Source organism: Ceratotherium simum, chromosome 19 (assembly GCF_057802395.1).
Source record: "Ceratotherium simum simum isolate JZ-2026a chromosome 19, ASM5780239v1, whole genome shotgun sequence".
Classification (NCBI taxonomy): domain Eukaryota; kingdom Metazoa; phylum Chordata; class Mammalia; order Perissodactyla; family Rhinocerotidae; genus Ceratotherium; species Ceratotherium simum.
In genome coordinates, this window is record NC_141918.1 from 5,592,272 (window position 1) to 5,617,252 (window position 24,981).

At 35.7% G+C, this 24,981-nt stretch overlaps 1 protein-coding gene across 3 annotated transcripts in view; it reads right to left on the reverse strand.

Annotated features, from left to right (window-relative positions):
- LCA5 (lebercilin LCA5) overlaps positions 1-24,981 on the reverse strand; it is a 63,826-nt gene that overhangs the window by 3,503 nt on the left and 35,342 nt on the right. For all 3 annotated transcript variants that reach the window (XM_004422055.3, XM_087443801.1, XM_087443802.1), the window contains 4 exons: positions 6,379-6,516; positions 4,752-4,848; positions 3,898-4,040; positions 1,575-1,707 (listed from right to left, as the gene is read on the reverse strand). In XM_004422055.3, the coding sequence (XP_004422112.2) occupies positions 1,575-1,707; positions 3,898-4,040; positions 4,752-4,848; positions 6,379-6,516 (511 nt within the window). The remainder of the gene's footprint in view (positions 1-1,574; positions 1,708-3,897; positions 4,041-4,751; positions 4,849-6,378; positions 6,517-24,981) is intronic.

Consider the following 24,981-nt stretch of genomic DNA (forward strand, 5'->3'; position numbering starts at 1 on the left):
TTTATTTTAAACTTAGAAGTAAATTGAACCTCTGGATGTCACCCCAAGAAGGACACAACATCACTTATGTAGTATTCTAACAGAAGATGCATTAACCTGAATCTAATTAAGAGAAAACTTCAGATAAACCCCAAATGAGAACATTCTATTAAAAAAAAATGAGTCTGTATTCATCAAAAATGTTAATCTCACAAAATATTTTTAAAACGCGGAGAAGCTGTTCCAGATTAAAGGAGACTGAAGCCATATGAGAACTAAATGCAATTCATGATCATATCCTGGAGGGATATAAAGGACAATACTGTGTCAAATGACAAAACTGTAACATGAACGGCAGATTAATGTGTTGTATCAAAGTTAAATTCCTGAAATTGAAAACTGTACTGGAATGATATAAGAGAATGTCCTTATTTTGGAGAAATACATATGGAAGTATTTTAGAGTATGGGCATGAAGTATACAACTTACTCTTAAATGGTTCTTTGGTTATTGTCCCCACTTTGCTATAATTTTGAAATTATTTCCAAAATGAAAAAATAAAAAATATTAAAATATGTAAGAATACTACAATTGATAACTTTAGTAAATGGCACACGTTCTCACTAATGTCAGAAATCATTCCATGTAGACTCCAGGAAAAAAATCAGTCAAAAAGGACAAAGAGAGGTGACAGTCTTCTGTTACTTTATTTCTTTTCCTGGGACCTAGACAGAACTGACCGTAATACCTAATTTTCTGTTCTACAGTTTAACATGTGACAGCATCTTCCTTTGTGCATTAGCCAATAGTGATGTAAATATAGCTTCTATTTCAACTGTTATATTGTTTTAAATACACAGACACACAAACACACAAATACACATACACTAATTTAAGCAACAATTAGGTCATGATTTTATGTTCTACTAACGTTAAGGGGAAAAAAAGGATTTCTCTGTAAGCAGCTACCATATAACTAATAAAATACAGTCAAAGGACTAGAATCTGGGATCCTTCTCACCTATACCTTTAAGACATTTTATCCAGATGGAAATTTATTCCTGAACTTCATTTCCAGTATCTGAAACTATGTGAGTTGGTTCACTAAACTTCCACACTAATGGTTGAACATGTTAAAGATTTACTTTACACATTAAAACCAAGAAAAATTAAAGGAATATATTCAGGACCTCACAATTCACTGATTTTAAAGCTTGGGCTAGTCTACAGATTAGAGAGTCTCAAGATGAAGCCCATAAAGAGGGCTGTCGTTCAGTTATCTCTTCAACAAGCTTTAGTTAATACACAAATATTTTTCCCCCTTATCTGAATTCTGCTTCATCTGAATTTTCTGAAGTAACTTGTCCTTATTCCCCGACCCCAAAGAGCAACTGACTTACAGTCCTCATTATTTTTCTTCCCATAGTAACTTCACTCAAATGTTTGTGACTCCTGACAGACCATCCTCTACCACTGAATCAACCTTTTCTTGTTCTGTACAACCAAGTCACTGTCCAGCTGAAGGGATCAGAAGTTAACCCCTTCTTTCCCGAGGGTTGCTGACGCATCACTTGCTGAAACAAATTCTTTCTTACCATCGTCCAGCTTCTCAACCTCCTGTTTTACAACATGGAGTCTTTGATCTTTAACAAACTTTTCTTCTGTTTCCACAATTGAGTTTAGAATCCCTGCTTCTTCATGCTCATTTCTCTCTTGAGATTCCAGGTCCTATTACACATTTTTTAAAAAAATGCAAGTTCACATGTAGGAAAAGGGGAAAAAGCTATTTAAGTATCATAGATTTATCTCGCACTAAGCATGATACCAACTAAGTTAGAAATAAAAGCAAATTTCAATTAATAAAGCAGTAAGTCACAAGTTACCATCCTTTGAAAGATGCTTCAAAAGCACACAAAATTATTTCTTAGTTAAAATTTTTAAAAAGCATTTATAAGACATATCAGAACCAGTATAATGGAAGTAAAGCCAATACCTTACATAAAATTCTGAAGAGACAAGTTTCAGAAGTATCCTTGCTTTGTACATTTCACAACAAAATCTGATTAATTCAGTTAACCAGAAAAGGCTATTAACCAACTATGGAGGCCAAGTGCGATGGTACTGAGTTATGACACAGGCAGTGACAAGTGCATTGAATCTTTCAAGTTTATACTATGCCCAAAGCGTCCAATTAATAAATTTTATAATATTTAAGTCAAATAAAAATGTAAACTTAAAATTCCTTGTTTCTTATGGTCCCTTTCACATGAGTGTATGTGTAATTTTTCTTAATAAAAGTAAAATACCTATTATTAGTAGACTTGTATCGTAGAGAATTGTCCCCTACAACACATTTTCTCCTTCTTCCTTTTAGGTATAGAATCCCTTGAGTTTTAGCAGGGCATATGGCTGCTCAACTGGAGACTACATTTGCTAGCCTCCCTTGCAGCTAGACAGGACACAATAGTATGTGAGTGGAAGTGTGTATGCATAAACAAACTCAAAAGCTGCTTGCTTATAAAAGCAGCTTATAAAAACCAAAGCTGTTTTCCCTCCACTTCCTCATTCCGTCTCACAGGGGGTTGAGCCAATTCCAACCACATACTCTTTAAGAAGGAAGAGCAAGGAGAGAGCGTGACTATCATGGAACAAGGCTGTCTGCCTGGACTACCCACTGACCTTCAGTCTATTACAAGAAACAGAAACTTGAATCTTGCTTGAGCCCACTGTATTCTGGGTCTCTTTACAACAGCAACTTAGCTTCTACAGCTCCCATTTGCTGAGGCCCTTTAAAGTGGCAGGATCAGTCTTAAGAGCTTTACAAACTTCATGATTAGCTATAAGCAGAACCTAGAAGGGTAACCCACCCGTTTTATAGATTAGGAAATTGAGGCTCCAAGAAGTAAGACAACTAAGACGTTAGAACCAGAATTGAATTAAAAAGCAGTGCTAACTCCAAGGCTATACTCTTTTCACTCTATCAGGTTGCTGCCCCTTCTGTTGAATCTTATAAAGACCAAGGTTTTTTAATCCTTTTAAAGAATTACTTTGCTATTCCACACTTTACCCTTTTCAGAAACACAAATTAACATGATCTAGGCTCAATCATAGTGCAAATATAGCAAGAAACATACTTAGCAGATACAGCTAACTTGTCTGAATTGTAAAACAAAAACGAAATAAACAAATAAAAAACTAGGGTACACACAGGAACCAAATCAGTCCATCCTTTCTGTTTTATACCACAAGAAGAGACCTCAGGGTCACTGAAAAACTTACATGGCACACAAATATATCATATGAAATATATAGGATTCCTGATATATTGGTTTTCTTGGAGTTTAAACTGTAAATACTAAAGATAAAACCCTCTTAGAGAAAAGGATCTTCCAGTCCTTTTAAATGAAGGTCCAACACAGACCCCATGAATTACACTCTAATTTCAATAGTATAAAGTCAGATTCCATCGCAATTACTTTGCTCAGCATTCAGCTAACCTGTAAAATTCTCTTGTATAGGAGGACAAAAAAATTAAATGTAGTCAAATTTTAACAAATCATTTGAAAACTACTACAACATTAGTATTAAACACAAAAGCAAGGAGGAGTTTTAGAGACTATTTGGGTACACAAAAGGTAAGAAACTTAGAAAGTAAATTTTTCTTCTCTTCTACCTCCAACCCAGAAGGTACAATCAACCTTTCTGAAGCATCTGAAAGATGCAATGTGAACTGAGAGTCAATCCAAAGGAATTTAATAAAATGCACAGATGTTGTCTCTTTCTCTTTAAAAGGCTAGTTGCACATTTACACAGATGTAGCACTAGCTTCATTGATGCAATTTTAAAATGTTTGATATTGTGTTTTTAGGAATAACTTCAAACCTATAGTTTAGTACCTAATCATACTGCTAAACTCACCAAAGTAACACGTTCAGGTTCTTCCCATTTGTTTTCATAACACACAACTGTTTGTGATGTTATAGGAAATTCTTCCAGCTCGAAGTCTTCACTGGTTTGTACTCCTTTTGTACACTGGTCTATAAAATCACTCTGGCATGCAGCTATCATGAAAATTATAAAAGAATTTTTCTAATCATATGGAACAATGCTAAGACACATGTAATTCAACTGCTATACGTTCACCATCTAAATGAGATAATTCATGTTTTATTCAGCTCCATGACTAGTCACTATTACTATTTTTGTTTCTACGATTTATTGGCATTTATGTAATCTGAGGACAATACTGACAGGTAAATCCTATTAAGCTTTTACAAAGTTCATGTTTTTAACATTTTGTAATTCACTGAAGAGAGAAGGTATACTTTTGTTTAAAAAAAAGTAAAGATGTGCATAACAATACCAAAATGTTTATGAGTGAACTGAAATGACAGCTGGATGTGATTTAAAATATTCTAGAAAAAAATAGATGAAATAAAATTAGTAACATATATAACTGTTAAAGCTAGGTGATGCATAAATAAAGGTTCATCATGCTATAATCTCTAGTTTGGGGTATGCTTATATGTTCATAAAAGTTTAAAAACAATAACAAGAAAAATTTTTCAAAATTATGTAAAGCATAATTTTAATGACCTCAAGGGGAAAAAACTGAGAAAGCTGAAAGAATTTCTGAAAATTAACTATAAGGAAATCGAAATGTTTTTCAATGAAGTTCTTTCCCCTTTGCCTTCATCCTACTTCAGAATTAATTTATTTTATTAATAAGCAATAGCCTACAATATGTCTTTCACCAATAATATCTACTATACCATTTTTTCTTGATGTAATTTCTTTTTCTTTCTTTGGAGAAGACTTTGGCAGACGATTAGAATATATGTTTTTTATATCCAGTTCTCTCTCCTTTTCCTGAAAACAAACCCAACACAATTAAGGTTGTAGAGTCTCAGTTTAAAACAAAACAAAAATCCTCACCTTGTCAGCTGGTACTTTCCTTACCAAATGGAATACAGCTAGTTCAGCTTCCCTCTGTAACTTCCAAACTACAGAAACGAACGTCTCTAGGACATTTAGGTTAGGGTAGAGCAATGATTCTCCCTAGAAGTCAAGAAAGACTTGCACTGGCAGTCAAGAAAATGAGAGCAAATACGGCAAAATTCATTTTCTACCCATCCTACCTGATAGAGCTAGTACTGTCCTAAACTGTCTTCCAGGCTTAGCCAAAGAGACAAAGAATTTAGTTAGCATCTCTCAAATGTGGGTTCTGAATTATTGATGAATTAAAAATCAGGCCATTTTTTTAAACACAAGTGTTCTCGACCATTTGGGGACTATGGCTTTCTCTAAGAATTTGATTAACAAAATGAAAATTCTATGCAAGATAATGCATAAAAACTCAGTTTTGCTCAAAATTTCAACCATCAATGACCTCTAGGTAGAATTAACACCTGCTTTAACAAAATTAAATAATTTGAATGTTTCCTCTAAACACTATAAAAATGAAGGACATTACTTGAAACAATTTCAAAAATAATCAATCATGGGGTTACCCGAGGAAGAAGACTGAATTATTCAACCATGAAACACAGAAAAACTCTAGTTCCCGTAATTTTCTTCCAGGACTTTATAACTTATTTCAGTTATATCACTCCTATTAGTGCAGTAAATGTTTCATTTTTAGCATGTATTATTATAGTGATTATATTAACGACAGTTTTCTAAGTGCCAAAGATAATATTAGAATTTTGTGGGGCCGGCCCCGTGGCTTAGCGGTTGGGTGCTTGCGCTCCGCTACTGGCGGCCCGGGTTCGGATCCCGGGCGCACACCGACGCACCGCTTCTCCGGCCATGCTGAGGCCGCATCCCACATACAGCAACTAGAAGGATGGTCAACTAGGACATACAACTATCTACTGGGGCTTCGGGGGAGAAAAAAGGAGGAGGATTGGCAATAGATGTTAGCTCAGAGCCAGCCTTCCTCAGCAAAAAGAGGAGGATTAGCATGGATGTTAGCTCAGGGCTGATCTTCCTCACAAAAAAAAATAAATAAATAGAATTTTGTAAATTATATTGTACCAACTGACAAATATGAATGGTAACAATGTTTTAAAATACTGAGTTTTCATCTAGTTATAGTGAGAAATAATGCAATTTTTTAATTAATTAATTTTTTTGTGTGCATGAGGAAGATTAGCCCTGAGCTGACATCTGTCGCCAATCCTCCTCTTTTTGCTGAGGAAGACTGGCCCTGGGCTAACATCTGTGCCCATCTTCCTCTACTTTATATGGGATACTGCCACAGCACAGCTTGACAAGCAGTGCATCGGTCTGCACCCGGGATCAGAACCTATGAACCCCAGGCTGCCAAAGTGGAGCGCATGAACTTAACCGCTACGCCACCGGGCCGGCCCCTAATTAATTTATTTTAAAAGTGCTTACCTTTAATTTGTGATATAGCCTTTGTAGCTCCTTTTGAAGAACTTTATTTTCATCATGAGCCTCATATGCCCTTTTCCTTTCAGCAAGCAACTGTCGTTGGAAACTGTTAGTACTCAGCTCAAGGTTTTTTGACAGTTCCTATGATGTGTATAAACACATAAAAAACGGTACGTGAAAAAAAATTCAACAGTAAAACATTGCATTTAGCATCAAAACGACGTTTTTAGTGGTACTGTACAAGACACATAAATCAGGGTGGGCTTAGTGTTCATGAACATAAAATAAACCGGGAAATAGATTTACAAACAATTTAGTAAGGTACTAAGCCTATTATTCCTTTCTTTGTTTTTCACAATGATTTGTAAATGAATTCTTAAGCATTTGCCTGAAATAAATATGGACAGTCATTTAAGTTGAGAGCAAAAGACAACCAAAGGATGTTATGAGAAACAACGGCTTTTGGGAATCGTTGGGCAAATAGATACCAATACAGCTGTGTAAAATTAAACAGCACTACTCAAGGTGCAGAGGTTACCTTGTAAAACATTTCTAGATAAAAACAATAGCTATTTTCATGGTCTTCAAACATGTTTCATGAAGTTTATGAAACAATTTAGGTTAAAATATTTTCTTTTAGGTGACATCAGCATCACGGCAGTGTTAAGTCATTACTTTTTTCTCTTCCCTTTGATTTACAACTAATCAGACATCTATAACCAAACAAAACCACCTCTGCACAGCACACTAGGACATCTGAGAGACCCATCCATCGGTGCACCCAAAAGCAGGTGGACTGGACCTCAGAGGAGGCTGCAAAGCCAGGGGAGTGGTGGTGACAGAGGCAGTGGCCATGGGCCAACATGACCTTTCTGGCAGAGGAGGTGGAGGGGGAAGGTAGTGAGTGGGGGGGTCTGTGTGGCATGCATGCTGCAGCTGGAAAAACCCATTGCTCTAAGGAGAGACCACAGTGACTAAGAGGAGGGAAAGGAAAGGGAAGACCGACAAAGAGAAGTGAAGGAATGTGTTTCCTGCTGTCTGCCCCCAGGGATTCTGGCAAGAGATCCACCCACAGACCTCTGGGACTCCCCAACTCAAGGATTCCCTACCAGGCCAAGGGCACATCCAAAGCCCCAAGTGCTAAGCACACACCTCCCCGAATTCTGCTGCCACCTCTTTTTTTTTCTCCACCAGCTTTTTTTTTATGTACGCACTCCTAACTTTAGCGTCAAGTCAGCTCTCATGAGAGAAACCAGAAACTTGGGGTATAGCGTCACCTTCTGGAAAACAAAAGGAAGGCTCCTTATTACCAATCTATTGAACTGTTAGAATCAAAGTAAACAAAGCCTTATCTAAATAAGGAAGGTGTTCACTACTTAAAATACAGCAGCAGAGACACTTTTCATCAAACACTATAAAAAATTATAGTAATACCGTATCACAAAAATAAAATGACAATTTTCCAGCAACCAAACCGAAAGACGTGGAATATTGCAATGTAACTGATAAAGAACTCAAAATAGCTGTTATGAAGAAATTCAATGAGCTACAAGAAAACTCAGAAAGGCAATACAATGATCTCAAAAATAAAAGTAATGAACAGAAGAACTTTACCAGAGATTGAAATTCTAAAAAAGAACCAAACAAAAATTCTAGAGCTAAAGAACTCAACAAATGAGATGAAAAATGCATTAGAAAGCAATGGAAATAGAGCAGATGAGATGGAAGAGAGAATAAGCAAGCTTGAGAATAGGAATTTAGAAATGATTCAGGCAGAAAAGGAGAGAGAACTAAAATTTTTAAAAAGTAAGGAAACTCTACAAGAACTATATGATTCCATCAGAAGAGCCAATATAAAATGGGTATACCATAAGGAGAAGCAAGGCAGAAGACAGCAGAGAACTTATTTAGAGAAATAATAGCTGAGAATTGCCCAAACCTGGAGAAGGAACTGGATATACAAGTCCATAAAGCTAATAGAACACCTTACTATCTCAAGCAAAAAGATATTCTTAAAGACACATTATATTAAAACTATCAAAAGTCAATGATAAAAAATTTTACAAAAGCAACTGTAACATACAAAGGAACCCCCATTAGGTTATCAGCAGATTTCTCAGCAGAAACTCTATAGGCCAGGAGAGAGTGGAACAACATATTCAAAGTATTGAAAGATAAAAATTGCCAGTCAAGAAAGTTATCCTACAGATATGAAGGAAAAATAAAGGCTTTCCCAGAAAAAGAAAAGCTACGGGGGTTCACCACCACTAGATGTGCCTTACAAGAAATGTTGAAAGGAGCTCTTCAAGCTGAAACAACAAGACAAAAGGACACAAAACTCTAATAAGGTAACAGACAGAACTAGAAATCTGTAACTCTTTTGTAGAATAATATATTAAATAGTTATAGCATAAACGTTAAAGGAAAAGAGCATTAAAAATAACAATAAAGAGCAATAAAAATAAAAATAAGTAGTATAGTTACTACAACTTGGTAACAAAAATCACAGCATAAAAAGAGATAATTTGTGACATCAAAAAATATAAATGAGGATAGAGTAAAAGGATGGCACTTTTATACGTGGATGAAGATAAACTGCTATCAGCAGAAAAAGGACTACTTTATCTATGAGATGCTTTATGTAAACATCATGGTAACCACAAAGCAAAAATCTACAGCAGAGACATACAACACAAAAAAAAGGTGGAGACTGAGCCAATCACCATGGAAAACCACCAACTGACAAAGGCAGACAGAAACAGAAGGGAAAAGAAACAATGGAGAGACAAAATAACCAGAAGGCAAAAGATAAAATGGCAGTAGTAAATCCTTACATATCAATAATCACCCTAAATCTAAATGAATTGAACTCACCAATCAAAAGGCACAGAGTAGTTGGACAGATTAAAAAAAAAAACAAGACCCAACTATATGCTCCCTACAGGAAATTCATCTCAGCTCTAAAGACACACATAGGCTCAAAGTAAAAGGATGGAAGATGATATTCCAAGCAAATGGAAACCAAAAGAAGGCAGGAGTAGCTATTCTTATATCAGACAAAACAGACTTCAAGCAAAAAGGGTAATGAGACAAAGAAGGTCATAATATAATGATAAAGAGGTCAATACATCAAAAAGACATAACAATCGTAAATATATACACTCCCAACACCCAAACACCAAAGAATACTAAGTAAATACTGACAGATCTTAAGGGAAAAATAGATAATACAATAATAATAGGGGACTTGAATACCCCACTATCAGCAATGGATAGACTGTCTAGATAGAAAATCAACAAGGAAACATTGGAATTGAACCACACTTTAAAACAAATGGACTTAAAAGACATATAAACAACATTCCATCCAACAGCATCAGAATACATATTCTTCTCAAGTACACATGGAACACTCTTTAGGATAGATCATATGATTGACCACAAAACAAATCTTAGCAAATTTAAGAAGAATGAAATCATGCCAACTATCTTTTCTGACTACAATGGTATGAAACTAGAAAACAACAACAAGAGGAAAGTGAAAAGATCTACAAATAAGTGGAAACTAAACAACACACTTCTAAACAACCATTGGGTCAAAGAAGAAATCAAAAGGGAAATAATAAATTATCTCAAAACAAATGAAAATGGAAATACAACATATCAAATCTTGTAGGATACAGCAAAAGTAGTTCTGATAGGAAAGTTTACAGCAATAAACACATATATTAAAACATTAGAGGGGCTGGCCCCATGGCATAGCTGTCGAGTGTGCGTACTCCGCTGCTGGCTGCTCAGGTTCGGATCCCGAGTGGGCACCAACACACCACTTGTCAGGCCATGCTGTGGCAGCGTCCCACATAAAGTGGAAGAAGACGGGCATGGATGTTAGCTCAGGACCAGTATTCCTCAGCAAAAAAAGAGGCGGATTGGCATGGATGTTAGCTAGGGCTGATCTTCCTCACACACACACACACACACACACACTAAATAAATAAATAATTATTAAAAAAAAATTAGAAAGATCTCAAACGATCTAACTTTATATCTCAAGGATAAAGAACAAGAAGAACAAGAAAGAAAGAACTAGGAAAAGAAGAACAAATTAAGCACAAAGTTAGCAGAAGGAAGGAAATAATAAAGATCCGAGTGGAAATAAATGAAATAAAGACCAGAAAAACAACAGAAAGAATCAATGAAACTAAGAGCTGGCTCTTCGAAAAGATAAACAAAACTGACAAACCTTAATCTAGACTAAGAAAAAAGGAGAGAAGACTCAAATAAATAAACTTAGGAATGAAAGAGGAGACACTACAACTGATATTACAGAAATACATAGAATCACAGGACACTACTATGAAAAATTATCTGCCGACAAATTACATAACCTAGAAGAAATGGATACATTTCTAGAAACACACAACCTACCAAGACTGAATCAGAAAGAAACAGAAAATCTGAACAGACCAATAACAAGTAAAGAGATTGAATCAGTAATCAAAAAACTCCCAACACAGAAAACTCCAGGACCAGATGGCTTTACTGGAGAAGAATTAATACCAATCCTCCTCAAACTCTTCCAAAATATCAAGGAGGAGGGAATACTTCCAAACTCATTCTACAAAGCCAGCATTACCTTGAGACCAAAACCAGATAAGGATACCACAAGAAAAGAAAACTCTAAACCAATATGTCTGATGAATATAGATGCAAAAATTCTCAACAAAATATTAGCAAACGGAATTCAAGAACACATTAAAAAGGAGTATACACCATGACCAAGTGGGATTTATCCCTGGGATGCAAGGATAGTTCAACACGTGCAAATCAATAAAATGAAAGATAAAAATCACATGATCATCTCAACAGATACAGAAAAGCATTTGACAAAACACATCATCCTTTTATGATAAAAAGCCTTAACAGATTGGGTATAGAAGGAACATATCTCAACATAATAAAGGCCATACATAACAAACCCACAGCTAACATTATAGTCAATGGAGAAAAAATGAAAGCGTTTCCTCTAAGATCAGAACAAGGCAAGGATGCCCACTCTCACCATTCCTATTCAATATAATACTGGAGATCCTAGCTAGAGCAATTAGGCAAGACAAAGAAATGAAAGGCATCCAAAATGGAAAGGAAGAAGTAAAATTGTTGCTACTTGTTGATGACATGATCTTATATATAGAAAATCCCAAACAGTCAATCAAAAAACTGAAAGAATTAATAAATGATTTCAGTAAAGTGGCATGATACAAAATCAACATATAGAAATCAGTTGCATTCTTTTACAGTAATGATGAAGCATCTGAAAAAGAAAGAGAGAAAACTATCTCATTCATAATAGCATCAAAAACAATAAAATACTTAGGAATAAATTTAACCAAGGAAGTGAAAGATCTATACAAACTACACAAATTTGCTGAAAGAAATCAAAGAAGACACAAACAAATAGGAAGGCATCCTGTATTCAGGAATTGGAAGAATTAATACTGTTAAAATGGCCATACTACACAAAGCCATCTACAGAGTTAACATAATCCCCATTAAAATACCAAAGGCATTCTTCACAGAAGTAGAAGAAACAATCCTAAAATGTGTGTAGAACCACAAAACACCCGGGATAGCCAAAGCAATCCTGAGGAAAAAGAACAAAGCTGGAGGTATCGCACTTCCTGATTTCACACTATACTACAAAGCCATAGTAATAAAAACAGTATGGTACTGGCACAAAAATACACAGAACACATGTTCTGTTCCAAACCAATGGAACAGAATAGAGAGCCCAGAATTAAACCCTGGCATATACAGTCAACTAATATTTAATAAAAGAGCCAAGAACACCCATGGGGAAAGAAGAGTCTCTTCAACAAATGGTGCTGGGAAAACTAAGAAACACATGCAGAACAATGAAATTGGACCCCTATCTCAAACCACTCACAAAATTAACTTGAAATGGATCAAAAACTTAAATATTTAAGAACTAATACCATAAAACTCCTAGAAGAAAATGTAGGGAAGAAGCTCATCAAATATTGGTCTTGGCAATGACTTTTTGGACATGATGCCAAAAGCACAAACAACAGAAGTAAAAAAAAAAATCAACAAACAGGACTCAAAAGCTTCTGCACAGCAAAAGAAACAATTAATAAATGAAGACAACCTACAGAATGGGAGAATTTTTACAAACCATATATTGGATAAGGGGTTAATCTCCAAACTACGTAAAAAACTCATACAACTTAATAAAAAACCATCCGATTAAAAAATGGGCAGAAGAACTAAATAGATATTTTTCCAAAGAGGACATCAAAATGGCCAACAGGCACATGAAAAGAACACCACTAATCATCAGGGAACCGTAAATCAAAACCACAATGAGATTATCACCTCACATCTGTTAGAATGGCTATCATCAAGAAGACAAAAGACAACAGGTGCTGGTGAGGATGTGGTGAAAAGGAAACCCTTATACACTGTTGATGGGAATGTAAATTCATCCAACTACTATGGAAAACAATATGGAGGTTCCTCAAAAAATTAAAAATAGATCTACCATATGATACAGCAATTCCCCTTCTGGGTATATACTCAAAGGAAATGAAAACAGGATTGACGAGATATTTGCACTCCCATGTTATTGCAGCATTATTCACAATAGCCAAGATATGGAAACAACCCAAATGCCCATCAATAGATGAATGGATAAAAAAGATGTGGTACACATACACAATGGAATATTATTCAGCCATGAGAAAGGAGGACATCTGCCATTTGTGACAGCATGGATGGACCTTGAGCACATTATGCTAAGTAAGATAAGTCAGACAAAGAAAAACAAATACAGTAGTTCCCCTCCTACCAGCAGCGGCTATGTTCCAAGACCCTCAGTGGATGCCTGAAACCACAGATAGTACCAAACTCTGTATGTCTTATGTCTTTTCCTACACATACATACTTATGACAAAGTTTAATTTATAAATTAGGCACAATAAGAGATTAACAACAATAACTAATAATAACTTCAGAATACGACTTTTTTTCTTTCCTTAGTAAGTTGAGAACTTTTACCTTTTCACTTAAAGAAAGCATTTTATGGCTTCTCTTTGGCATATCCAAATTGACAACATCACTACTCTTGTACTTTGGGGCTATTATTAAGTAAAATAAGGATTACTTGAACACAAGCCCTGTGATACTGCGACTGTCGATCTGATAACTGAGATGGCTACTAAGTGAATAAAGGGCAAGTAGCATATATAGTGTTGACATGCTGGACAAAGGGATGATTCATGTCCTGGGTGGGAGGGAGTGGGACTATGTGAGATTTCATCATGCTACTCAGAAGGGCATGCAATTTAAAACTTATGAATTGTTTATTTCTGGAATTTTCCATTTAATATTTTAGACACAACTGACCACTGGTAACTGAAACCACAGAAAGCAAAAGCACAGATAAGGGTTTGATACTGTACTGTATGATATCACTTATGTGGAATCTAAAAAAGTGAAACCTGTAAAAAGCAGAAAGTAAAATGGTGGTTACCAGGGAATGGAGGATAGGGGAATAAGACTGATGGTATTTAAAAGTACAAACTTGTAATGAGTAGTAAATAAGCCATAGAGATCTAATGCACAATATAATGAATATAGACAACAATATTGTACTGTAATTGTGTAATGTGATCAACATCTCTACGATGGCAATCATATCACAATATTTGGATGTATCAAAGAAACATGCTGTATACCTTAAATTTATACAAAGTTGCATATCAAATTTATTCAATAAAAAATATATTTTAAAATAACTTGTCAAGATACCATTTCTAACTTCTGGATAAAAAAATGCCTTTTATATATAAAAAAATTTTAATATAAATGGAATAAGTGTGTATTTTAAAGTATTATAAAATCACAAAGAATAGAAAATAAAAAACTGTTACAATCCCATCACCCTGTGATAATCACCGTCAAATTCTGATGTACATAATTTGAGAGTTTTATATAATTTCTCACTAAATAATATCATAAATGCCCCTTTATGTCAATATATACGCTAAACCACAAATTTTTTTAATATAATAGTATTCTATTTTATAGATTATCATAATTCACTTAACCATATTCTGCTGTTCAACATTAGGATCCTTCCAATTTTTCCTATGGTGAACACCCCAGTATATATAACTTTAAGCATATCTTTTATTATTTCCTCAGGGTAAATGTTAAGAAATGAAGTTTCTGGGTTAACAGACATTTGTACAATTTTAAGGCTTTTGAGAAACATTACCAAAATGTCCTCTAGAAAGATTGTAACAATTTACATTCTCTTCAAAAGTCTAGTAGTCTTTCTTTTACTACAGTCTTGCAATAACTGGATATTGTAATTTTTTAATCCATTGGATTGGCAAAAAAAAAGATATTATTTTAATTTGTAATTCTTTGATTACTACTGAAGTTAATTTTCGTGTTTATTGGCCATCCATATTCTTTATGAATGGCTTTTATATAGTGCAATAGGAATTTAAAAGACAATGACAAAATGGGGGAAAAGCAACATTGAAAAACAAGAATTTTCCAGAACTGAAGATAGGAAAAAAGAGATAGAGTTGGAGAAACCATCAAGACAAAGACTGCATCAGGAAAGAATCATCAATAGATGTTACTTTTAATGAGGAATAAGATATTTATATATTCTTAAAGTGGCTCTCCACACACTGCTTATCAGTTTCACTGGAAGGGGAAAAACAGTAACTGTACATATGGTGAACAAATTGAGCAACATTTTGGCCAGGTGACCAAAATTAACATCACCAGTGAAGAACAGGTGAACATCATGTGCCTCCAGATGTGATATCTTAAGAAGGAATAACATCACCTATTCAGTATTCTGGCCTAGCATGCAAAAAATTCAGTCTAATAACAATGAAACAGAGAAATGCAAATTAAGAATACTCTATTACATAAAAAGGGATGGGGTACCATATTCTTCAAAAATGTGAATGTCATAAAAAGACAACAAAATTATAGAGGAAGTTTCCAGATTAACGAAGGCTAAAGACACCTGGACAGCACAACACTTGACTCTAGATAAGATCTTGTACTAGAGGGGGGAACATGCTATAAAAGATATTATTAAGTCAAATGAAAAAATTGTATTGTGGACAGTGGATTAGAGAAAATTACTTGTATACATGTCAATTTATACCATAATTGTACTATGGTTATTCAAGGGTATATCCCTATTCTTAGGAAATAAAACCAATGTATTTAGGGATAAAGGGCATGATGTATGAAACTTACCCTCAAATAGTTAAAAAAAAAATTATGTGTGTGCATCTGTGCACACATACATGTATGTGCATATGACAGAGAGAGAGCGCGTGTGCATAAGACGAATGAAGTAAAATGTTAACAAAAGGTGAACCTGTGTAAAGAGTATGGGGGTGTTGTTAGTATTACAACTTACAATTCTCTGTAACCTTAACATTATTCCCATATACAAAGTTAATTAATTAGGGGCTGCCCAGTGGCGCAAGCCGTTAAGTGCGCGTGCTCCGCTCCAGCGGCCAAGGGTTCACTGGTTCGGATCCCGGACGCGCACCGACACACCGCTTGGCAAGCCATGCTGTGGTGGCATCCCATATAAAGTGGAGGAAAATGGGCACAGATGTTAGCCCAGGGCCAGTCTTCCTCAGCAAAAAAAAAAAGAGGAGGAGGATTGGCAGATGTTAGCACAGGGCTGATCTTCCTCACAAAAAAAAAAAAAGTTAATTAAAAAATTGTACCTTTAGATATTTTGGGGCAAAACAGGAAACCATTAAACTCAAAGAGAAAATGTTAAAAGCCACCAGAGATTAAAAGAAAAATACTTTCAAGTTCTAAAAGATAATAACTGTCAACCTAGAATCCAAGACCCAGTAAAATTATCATTCAAGAGTGAAGATAAATTATTTTCAGACAAAGACTAGAAAATTTTACCACTCAGAAGCCCTCACTGAAAGAATGACCAAAGGATATATTTCAGAAAGAAAGAAAATGAACCCTGAAGGAAAGAAGCAATAATGAGCAATGGTGACATGCAAGAAACAATGAACAAAAAACTTGGTAAACCTCATAAGCACTGTTAAAAAATCCATAGGTTTCAAAATAAGGTAACTTAAAACAGATAATATGAAAGATGACATGAGAAGAGATGGAAGAAAGTGTTCTACTGTCCTGACAGATTTTGAAAAACCAGCGATATTAATTGCTTCAGACTTCCTTAATTCAAGTACATACATCTTAAAAATTTAAGGATAAACTCTAAAAGAATAGAAATAGAATGTGTCACTTTGAAATCAGTAGATATGCAGGGTAAGGGGTAAAAGGCAGGAAGGAGAAAAAAGAAGCAGAGAGAAAAGACGATAATTTTGTTTTTATAGACAACCAACGTAGACCCAAATATCTCAATAATCACAACAAATGTAAATAAATAACTTTCACTGTTGAAAGAGATATTCTTATGTTGGATTCTTTTTTAAAAAATTTAGTCAAATATTGTACAAGCACAGAGATAAAACATGAAAACAAGAAAGATAAAAATTAAAATATATGAGGCAAAAATATTAACCAGAAGAAAACTAGTGCAGACCAAACAGGCTTTAAGACATAAAGCATTATTAGGGCGAGATAAGGAGTTATTATTTAATGATAAAAAAAAAAATTTCACCAGAAAGGTAAAACAACTCTGAACATGTTCTAAGTTCAATTCTGAAACTAAAAATAACACAGCTTCTAAACATGCTAAATTTTTTGGCAAGCTTTATCAAGAAGAAGAAGAGGTACATATTAGCATATTAGGAATAAAAGTGGAGCATAAAACTACAGAAATGACAAATATTTTAAAAATCATAAATACTACGAAAAAACCTAATGCCAACAAATACAAAATCTGAGATAAAATGAACAATTTTCCAGAAAAATATAAATTACTAAAAGTAACTGAAAAAAAATATAAGATTTGAATCAATCTATAACTATTAAATGAGCAGTAGGAAAAAATAAAGACAAAAACAAACTCACAAATAAGCACTAGATCCAGAAGGTTTCAGAAGTGATATCCACCAAATTTTAAGAAACAGATATTTCCTATCTTTTACAATCTGTAAACGGGAAAAAGGAAAAACTCTCCAAATGATTCTTTATAAGAATTTTTATAATCTTGATGCCAAAACTGGATAAGGACAGCTTGAAAAAATAAATCATAGGCCATTCTTATATATGAATATTGTTGCAAAAATCCCAAATATTAGCAAAAGGAATTCAGCAATGTACAAAAATTACATCACAACTAAGTAGCATTTATCCTAAGAGAGCAAAGAATAAGAGTAATTTAACAATAAAAATATACAAATGTAACTTTCCATGTTAATTCAATGAGGAAAAAAATACCTGACCATTTCAATAGAACCAAAAAAAAAAAAAGGGCATCTGAACATTTGATAAAATTCAACACTATCCATGATTTAAAACAAAAATCCTAGTAAGTTAGTAATAGAAGGAAATTTCTTCACATGTAATATATATAATATACACACACACAGAAAAGATCCAGAAGGATGTACACTAAGATGCTAAAACTGGTTAACATCTGGGAGTAAGAATGTTAAGTTTTTATTTTAGTTTTTAGTTTTCTCAAGGTTTTTTACAATGTACCTGTGCTGATTATATAAAAATAAAAATGCAATTTATAAAAATATGTTTAAATGAAAAAAATAAAATAGGAAGGAGATATATCTATCAACTTCAGAAAAGTAGTTACTTCTGAGGAGGGAGAGTAGAAGAGGGACGTCTGGAGAAAGTGCACAAGGGAACTTAAAGTAATATCTTATTTTTAAAAATACGATCTAAAGCAAAAGTAGCAAAATGTCAAGTAGGTACATGAATGTTTTAAATATTATTCTCTTTTCTGTATGTTCAAAATATTTCACAAGAAAAAAATTAAAGTGCTTTAAGAAATTAAAGATAGTGAATGGAAAAAGAAAATGTAAATAGCGGTTATCTTTGGCTGGAAGGACTATGGGTATTTTTTCCCCATACTTGACTGTAAATTTCAAAATGTCTTTAAACAAACATTTTAATAAGACAAAAAAATATTTAAAACAACTTTCATTGATTTTTTCTAAAAGGAAATATTACAGAATTCTAACTCTAACAAATTTTTAAAAAGCAAATCCAAAGGACAACTAATCTTACCTTCATTTTTTATTACTGAATAAAGAAATATATCCTTTTGTGCGTGTGTGTGTGTGTGTGTGAGGAAGATCAGCCCTGAGCTAACATCCATGCTAATTCTCCCCCCCCCTTTTTTTTTTTTTTGCTGAGGAAGACCAGCTCTGAGCTAACATCTATTGCCAATCCTCCTCCTTTGTTTCCCCAAAGCCCCAGTAGAATAGTTGTGTGTCATAGTTGCACATCCTTCTAGTTGCTGTATGTGGGACACGGCCTCAGCATGGCTGGAGAAGCACTGCGTCGGTGCGCGCCCGGGATCCGAACCCTGGCCACCAGTAGCGGAGCGCACGCACCTAACCACTAAGCCATGGGGCCGGCCCAAGAAATATATCCTTAAATAACAACATTGCATTTGTTAAAACAGGTCTATAAATGTCAATTGTTTTAATCTCTTCTCAGTGTTATTATAACTCAATTCTGAGGACTTATGCCCTTATGTAAGCAAGGATCCTAGCCCACCTTATAGGAATAGTTTTTACAATATTCCTAGTAGGTGGTCATTCAGCCTCTGTACAATACTTCTGGTGGCAAAAAGCTAGATAATTGAAAGGGTATTGATTTCATTATCACCAGACAATTCCAGTTATTAGGAAGCTCTTCCTTATGAATGAGCAGAAACCTGCTTCCCAGAAATATCCGTTAGGTCTGTACTGCCTTCAGGAGCACCCAAAAGCATATCTATTTCTCCTCTTCCACACAACAGCTCTTTAAATACTGAAGTAAGTTACATTTTTCCCTAATTTTAATCTTACCCATGGTTCCATGGTTCTTCCACTGTTTCTTATATGCCAGGTTTTCCTGCTTGCTCTCCATATGTCAGTTTGTTACCTAAAATTTGGTACCTGTTATCAGATGTGATCTGGCCAGTCAAATTAGTTATTATTACCTCCTAGGACCTGGGCACCACCAATGCTTGGTTAACTGTTTTTTTCCTTCTGTTAATTCTTTAAGCAGCTATATGATTATTGCTTCATCAACTAAAACCCTATACAGGCATACCTCAGAGATATTGCGGGATTGGTTCCAGACCACTGCAATAAAGTGAATATTGCAATAAAGCGAGTCACACAATTTTTTTGGTTTCCCTGTGCATATAAAAGTTATGCTTACATTATACTGTAGTCTATCAAGTATGCAACAGCATTATGTCTAAAAAACAATGTCTAAAAAAACAATGTACATACCTTAATTAAAAAATACTTTATTGCCAAAAATTGCTAACCATCATCTGAGTCTTCAGTGAGTCATAATCTTTTGGCTGGTGGAGGGTCTTGTGAAAAACACAGTATCTGTGAAGTGCAATAAAGCGAAGTGCAATAAAATGAGGTATGCCTGTACTTTTTAAAAATCTGAATTACTTTCAAGCCAGGTCTCCCCAGATGCTACCCATAAAATAGATGGAAAAAAATTGAGGACTTAACAGTTAACTTGACTAAATTTTATCTTGTTTGTTGGTGCCAGATTTTAAGCCTAGAGAGATCAATCTTAATCTTGTCATCCATCAAATTAGCTGTCCCTCCTATTTCTGAATCTGCCATGAATGCCACTTTATTTCACTGATCCATCCATCCATCCATTCCTTTAAGAAACACTAACTCTAGCCAGATAGTGTGTCAAATGTTGCAAATACAAAATCAAATAAGACTTGTTACTGCCTTTAACGAGCCTGGTCAAATTTACTGATAAACATGCTGAAAGGGACAGGGTCTAAGATGGCACCCCAATGCACCCACCTAGAAACATTCTCCCCAAGCTGACAGCTGTTTGTTTATTTGTACTCTCTGGGTTCAGTTACTGAGCCAATTGTAAAGCTTTCTAACATTATTTTCAACCAGTCCGCATGTCTCCATTAAAATATAAACATGAAAGATTTACTGTATCTACTATATACTATCTATACTATATCAACTATATATCAAGATATACTATATCTACTAGAATTCAGTAGGTATAGTATACACCTATAGAATATAGATGTATAATGTATATATTATATACTATATAAGTGGTATAGTATGGTATGTAGTATATACTATATAGTATACGATGTAGTATACAGCTTAGAATATAGATGTATATAGTTTATGTATATAGTAGTGTGGGAGATCAAGATTTGGCCACTCTGAAATATATCTCTTTACCTTGTTTTCTCTGAGGGACATTTGACCTCCCCCACTACCTGCCTAAAGAATTTGACATAGTAATTCCTTCCTGGAACAGATCTTCTATCCGATGGCTGTAATATAATGTAAAATAGATGTTAGAATAGAAAAGGCACCAACAAGCCCATCTTATCAGAAGTTCTGTCTCTGGCCACATTCTTTGGATGGCCCTGCAAGGAGTTGCCAGACAGACATTTACATTTATAAGGGAAATCTCCATTTGTAAAGGTATCTCCCTCTCTGTATTGGGAAGAGGAGGGATGACCTCGTTTCTAGAAACTTATCAATGTAAAAGGTAAGGCTTTAAATCTGCATAATAACCTTACTCTTGTTTACTGTGCTTTAGTGGTAATCTCCTGTAACTGACTCCCCCTACCCCCAACATCCTCCTTTGTCATTGGCTGAACATGGTATTTAAGACGAGAACTCTGCTATTGCGGGAGAAACGCAGTGTCCCTGCTTTCTCCCATGTATACATGTTATTAAACTTGGTATTATGGTATTATTTTCTCCTGCTAACCTGTCTTGTTAATTATTTGGCCAGCCATAAGAACCTTAAGGAAAAGGGCAGAGGGAGATTCTCCCTCTCTCCCGACAGTAGAATATAACATAGTATATCTTGATGTACCAATCTAGCAATCCTATGGGGAAAAAAGTAAGGATAGTTCTAAGTGAGAAAAATTTTCCAAAACATATTCAAAAATTTGGTAGAGATTGCCATTAAGTTTACTGATTACCAATTTCTAACATCTACCACTGCCTACCTTTGAAAACACTAGTACTTGCTTCTTCTCACTTTTCTTACCTCTCCTAGTCTTCCTAACTCCCCAAAGTATGCTGGCAAAGGCTCTGAAATCACATTCACAAGGTTCTTCAGTTCACTGGGGTATAATTCATCTGAATCTGGAGAGTGAGCCCAGTTAAATGAATTATCCATCTCTTATTATTTCTTTATTTGCTTTGAGCAGAACAAGATAAAAACAAACTTGGAATCCAATAGTTACGCTTCCTTTGAGCATTACAAGTAGTGGGCTTTGGTCTTATTACTCTAATGAAACCTCTGCCGTTTTCCTTTAAAATGTTTGCAAACCTTTGCTTACTCTGAGTTTTTGTCTTCCAACAAGGATTTTACTCCACAGTATTTAACACAGCACCAAAAATAAAACATTCCAGAAGTGGTTCCTGCTCAACAAATTGCATATAGAGAATAGGCATGATATGACAGATTTCAAAAAGCTATTTGTTTCTTTTACAGCATGTGAAGCATCTTATCAAAAGATAGGGTAGTCCCCTCTTATCTGTGGGGAATACATTCCAAGACCCCAGCGGATGCCACAGATAGTACTGAACCCTATATATACTATGTTTTTTCCTATACATACATACCTATGATAAAGTTTAATTTATAAATTAGGCATAGTAAGAGATTAACAATAACATAATAGAAAAATTATAACAATATACTGTAATAAAAGTTATGTGAATGTAGTCCCTCTCTCTCAAAATATCTTATTGTACCGCACTCACCCTTCTTGTGATGATGTGAGATGATACAATCCCTATGTGATGAGACGCAGTGAGGTGCATGATGTAGGCATTGTGATGCAGAGTGAGGCTACTACTGACCTTCTGATATGTCACAAGGAGGATCATCGAGCCATGACAATGTCAATAGGTGGATGTCAGGAGCAGACCACGTCTGCAGTTGACTGCGGAAAGTGAAACCGCAGCTAAGGAGACTACTATACTGATAAAATAGCCAAAGTTAATTTTAGTATTAATTCATGCTATCATTAAAAATTATGAAAAAATACAAATGTACTATTATAAGAGGAACATATTACTCAGCTTTTAAACATGTGATAAAATTCCAAAGATTTTACTAAAATAATAATAGAATAATAAAAAGAGCAACAGAATGGGAGACAGAAGACTGTAATTGTAGTCCCAGACATGTGGTTCTAGTAACCTGTGAGATTCTATGTGACCTAGAGGGCGGCAAATAACATCTCTCCGTCATAGCCTCCTCAACTTCAATCCTGGTTAGTTACGTAGTAGTTACGTATTAGTTAAATGCTTGAGCTGGCTAAACTAGTGAGTTCCCAATGAAGGTGTTTCAGGAGTTGCCTCAGATTGCTGGGCTGTGAGTTTCTGGAGCCCTCTTTAACCAATCACCACACAAAATAGTTCACCCTTTATCTGGCTGCCTGTGAAGAACTGTTAAAATTTGAAAAACAAATGGACCAAATCAGTAGTTCTATACTTTGAAAACAAAAGTAGAACCCTTGAAGTCCATTGAGCTCAATTTGAAAACCAATGCACTAAACCATCCTTTCAGACTCTAGAATACTACCATGCTGTAACGTATTTACTTTTAAATGATGTACTTTTCTTTAATTGCATTTCTCTATTTTTATTCATATATTAGGTGCTTGATAAATACCAGGCACTGAGCCAGACTCATTATGAATTGAACACTGTATATCACTACCTGTAAGGTTTTACAGACTGGAAACTGAGGTTCAGTTAATCAAAGTGATATAGCACATCAAAAAGCTAGCCCAGTATAGAACCAGAATTTGAACCCTGTTTGTTTATATAACATGTATGTGTTTAAATTTTCAAGTTTCATTAGGAACTTAACAGCTTAAGAGGTAGGTATTAGGTAACAGCATAATTAAACGATAAACTAAATAATTTATTTGGCCTTGAATTCTAAGGCAATAAATTCTGACAACTAAGTTGGCAAAATTCATCAATGTTTCCATATTAAAGATGCTTTCATAAAAATATTTTTTAAAATATGTTTTAAAATTTTCTTGGGTGATATTAATCACAAGGAAAACCAATTTAATCGTAAAAAAAAGAAGAATTTAACTGTAATTACTCCAAGAAAAACTATTATCCAGTAGCATTCTTTACAACTCTTCTATTAACAAATAGCCAAAAATGATTTTAAAATGTTTTACTGATCCAGAGACTTTCACTTCTAGGAATTTTCCATTAGCATACTTACATATGCAAGCAAAGACTTGTGTTCACTGCCATGTACATTTATACTACGCCCCCCAAAAATACTAATATATACATTAATAAGGAAAGGGTTCAACATACTATATCTATATTACGGAATAGAATGTAGCCTATAAAAGGAATGAGGCAGGAAAGAGTGACATCAACAAGATGGTAACAAAGGTCATTCTTGACTTCGATGTCCCTCACAAGAAGAACTAACAGCCATTCACGGACAAGACACCGCTGAGAGAATCCCAGAACACGGGAGGGAGGCTGAAGCACCCCCCACACCACAGAGACCCAGGCAGACTGCAGTGGAAGGGCAGGAGGCACAGCTACACGCTGACCTCAGAGCCCCTCCCCCAGGCGGGTGCAGCAGCAGGCTATGGCTCCTCCAGTGGGAAAAGAGAGCCCGGGGGTAACATCCAGCCCCGCCCAGCATTGGGGTCACTTCGTGGGAGCCCCTGCTCTGGTTTCGCCCCACCAGGACTGCAGGGCAATCTCCAGGGCTCATCCTCTGCGAATCATATTGTGACGGAGAAGGGGGGGTGGGGCCTCCAACAACCGGCACTCAGATCTTGGCAGACCCAGTTCCTACCTGCAGAGCCCAGAGCAGTAATCCCAACCAGCAGCTCTGCTCACCTGCAGAACCAAGCCGGTGGTGTAGTCTGACCAGGGAGCTCGGCAGGGTGCGGGTCTGCCTAAGTCAGGCCCCCAAACAAGGAGTTGTGCCAGCGCTGGGGCTGGTCTGCCCGTGCCCAGCAGAAGAGCGTAGTCATAGCCCGAACCGCTGCGGAGCGTGGCCCCGGCTCCGTCTGACGAGAAGGGCCGGCGAGAACACCTGGAAGCTGTGTAACCCGGCCACGCTCCAGCCAAGAGGCGGGCAGGCAGAGCTGATGGCCCCCAGAGCAAAGCCAGTGCCCTATTCAGCCAGGGAACTGGGGCACGGGTCGGCTTGAGTCAAGACCATAAACGAAGAGCTTTAGTGGCCTTGGAGCTGCTTCTCCCACTGCACGCGGGCAGGGAAACTAATTTGTAGCCCCACTTACTGCTGAAGACAGCCTTCAGCCTGCTCGACCAGGGAACCTTGCCAGAGCACACGGGAGGCTGCAGAGCCCACCCAACAGCCCTGCTTACAGGGGCACTT